This window comes from Cucurbita maxima, unplaced genomic scaffold (assembly GCF_002738345.1).
Source record: "Cucurbita maxima cultivar Rimu unplaced genomic scaffold, Cmax_1.0 Cma_Scf00010, whole genome shotgun sequence".
NCBI classification, from domain to species: domain Eukaryota; kingdom Viridiplantae; phylum Streptophyta; class Magnoliopsida; order Cucurbitales; family Cucurbitaceae; genus Cucurbita; species Cucurbita maxima.
The window spans coordinates 763,944-765,999 of NW_019272026.1; the positions used below are offsets into that span (position 1 = coordinate 763,944).

Here is a 2,056-nt window from a genome sequence, read left to right on the forward strand (position 1 = left end):
TTGCTCTGGAGTCAAGTTCGTCCATATGAAATATGAATGCTTGCCAATTTTAGTGTCAATTGGACACCGGACGGACGTTAAACGATATTGTATGACCGTTCACCACAAGTATGTCTATGCCTGGAAGATTGAAAATGACTCAAAATGTACTATAGGGGTACCATGGTGTTAATTCTCCACCACCCCTGGGCCCTGTGGCCTAAGTGAGCTACTCTGTGGCACATACGTGTGTCACAGTGTGGGCAAGCGTGCCGAGACGAGTGTCTCGGGTGACTTCCTTTGAAATGGATTTTTCAAGGACAGTATCGGGCGGCAAGGGTGTGTCGTTATTGTGCCCTAGCTCACATGTTGGAGGTAACATACACCCGTTATCCAGTACGGTATCCGTAAATGATACGGCATGGGCACAGGAGGGCCAATGCCTCGATAGAATCTGGATAGATGGATGTTCAGGAAATCTCGATGAGCTAAGCGATACGCGGGCCCGTTCTCGACGGCATGACCGAACGAGTTGTGATGGCTGACAACATCCCGAGACTCAGGATGGTGCCAAGACATACAAACCATGTCGATGGGGATCGAGATGACAAGATGAAATGCGACATTGTATTGAGAGATCTTGGCCCTGAGTAGAGGCAAGGTCGAGCCGAATGACTTGGACTAGTGTAGAGGCAAGTTGAATGTGTCACATATGATTGAACATGCACGCGTAGGCGACATGTGTGGTTGAACAAGCAATGTTCGATTGGCGAAAACAAACCTCGCCTAAGGTCTGACAAAGTCACAAAGTCAGCGAAATATGTATATGGAGCTTAATTCCCCTTAAGACTGGTAAAAAATGTAGGACCATGCATGACATTACTCAAGAATCTTTGTGATTTCTTTGTTTGGAACACACATTTGCAGAATCCATCTCCACCGTGCTTAAAAAAAAAAAAAAGGGTCATCCCAAATGCAACTCTTGGTTTCATGAAAGATTCTCTATTTTTTATGATAACTTTGCTCTTGAGGCATGATGTCACAGGCTAAAAAAATTGGCTATGTCTGCATACTACGAACATGCTGCTTTCTTGCTCTCACTTATATTGAACAATTACTCATCAAGGAATGCATGGTCGATTTTCTTTTAGTATTTTTTTTCTCCATGCTCTCTAACCTAGATAGGTGATATGATTATTAACTCTCTCAATATCCAAAATTTCGATCAGAGCATTAAAATTCATCTAATTAATCTTGGTTTGACATTAAATTTCATCCTTAAGTGCTCAATTGTTGTTAACTAGTAAAAATCTTCACCTTGATACCTAAAAGTAGGCAACTAAACAACTCTCTGAAAGTGAAGCAAAAGCAAGAGAAGAAATAGCTGCCACATTGATCATTAATTACACAAAAGAATTAAAATAAAATAGAAGTTCCTGTGAATCAATTTTTATCTTAAATTTTCAATTTCATCCGACTAATAACTTTCGATTTCATCAATGCATGAAACTGAAAGTTTAGGATAAAAATCGATTCACCCTGTCAAATTTTGAGATAAAAATCGTAATAATTGCAGAAGTGAGCGATATGGAGGTTGATATGATCAATGACATTTGGGGTTTCTACCAGGACCACCGTAGTAGAAGTGAGTGCCCCATTGGTCATTATACGAGCTCATGATATTATAACAATTGGTATTTTCAGCCATGATCGAGATGTCTTGAACGTCGCTGAGGCTGTTGTCGCTATCAACAATCTCGAGGTTTCGAAAGTAGCTAGCTTTGCCAAAGCCATCGTCGGGGAAATGGCCGGAGCCCATTTGGGTTGAAGTGTGCTGCCCATTGGCCCTTGAGTTGACCACCTCGCCACCCCACTCGACCATGGTGGCATGGTCGCCCAGGTGAGTGAACAGCTCCGCCGGCCAGTACCCGACCAGTGTGTTGTCCCCAAATCCCATCCACCAGCTTCCCAATTTCGGATCCTTTTTTTTTTTTTTAAGATAAAAAAAAGCCTGAAAATAAAAAACAAGAAAACAAAAAAAAAAAAAAAAAAAAAAAAAAAAAAAAAAAAAAAAAAA

At 41.1% G+C, this 2,056-nt stretch overlaps 1 protein-coding gene across 1 annotated transcript in view; it reads right to left on the reverse strand.

The window, feature by feature from the left end:
• Positions 1-1,418: 1,418 nt before the first annotated feature.
• Positions 1,419-2,056, reverse strand: part of LOC111485460 — a 4,584-nt gene continuing 3,946 nt past the window's right edge. Inside the window, exon 7 of the mRNA XM_023132352.1 lies at positions 1,419-1,960. Within this exon, the coding sequence (XP_022988120.1) occupies positions 1,583-1,960 (378 nt within the window). The 3' untranslated portion in view covers positions 1,419-1,582. The remainder of the gene's footprint in view (positions 1,961-2,056) is intronic.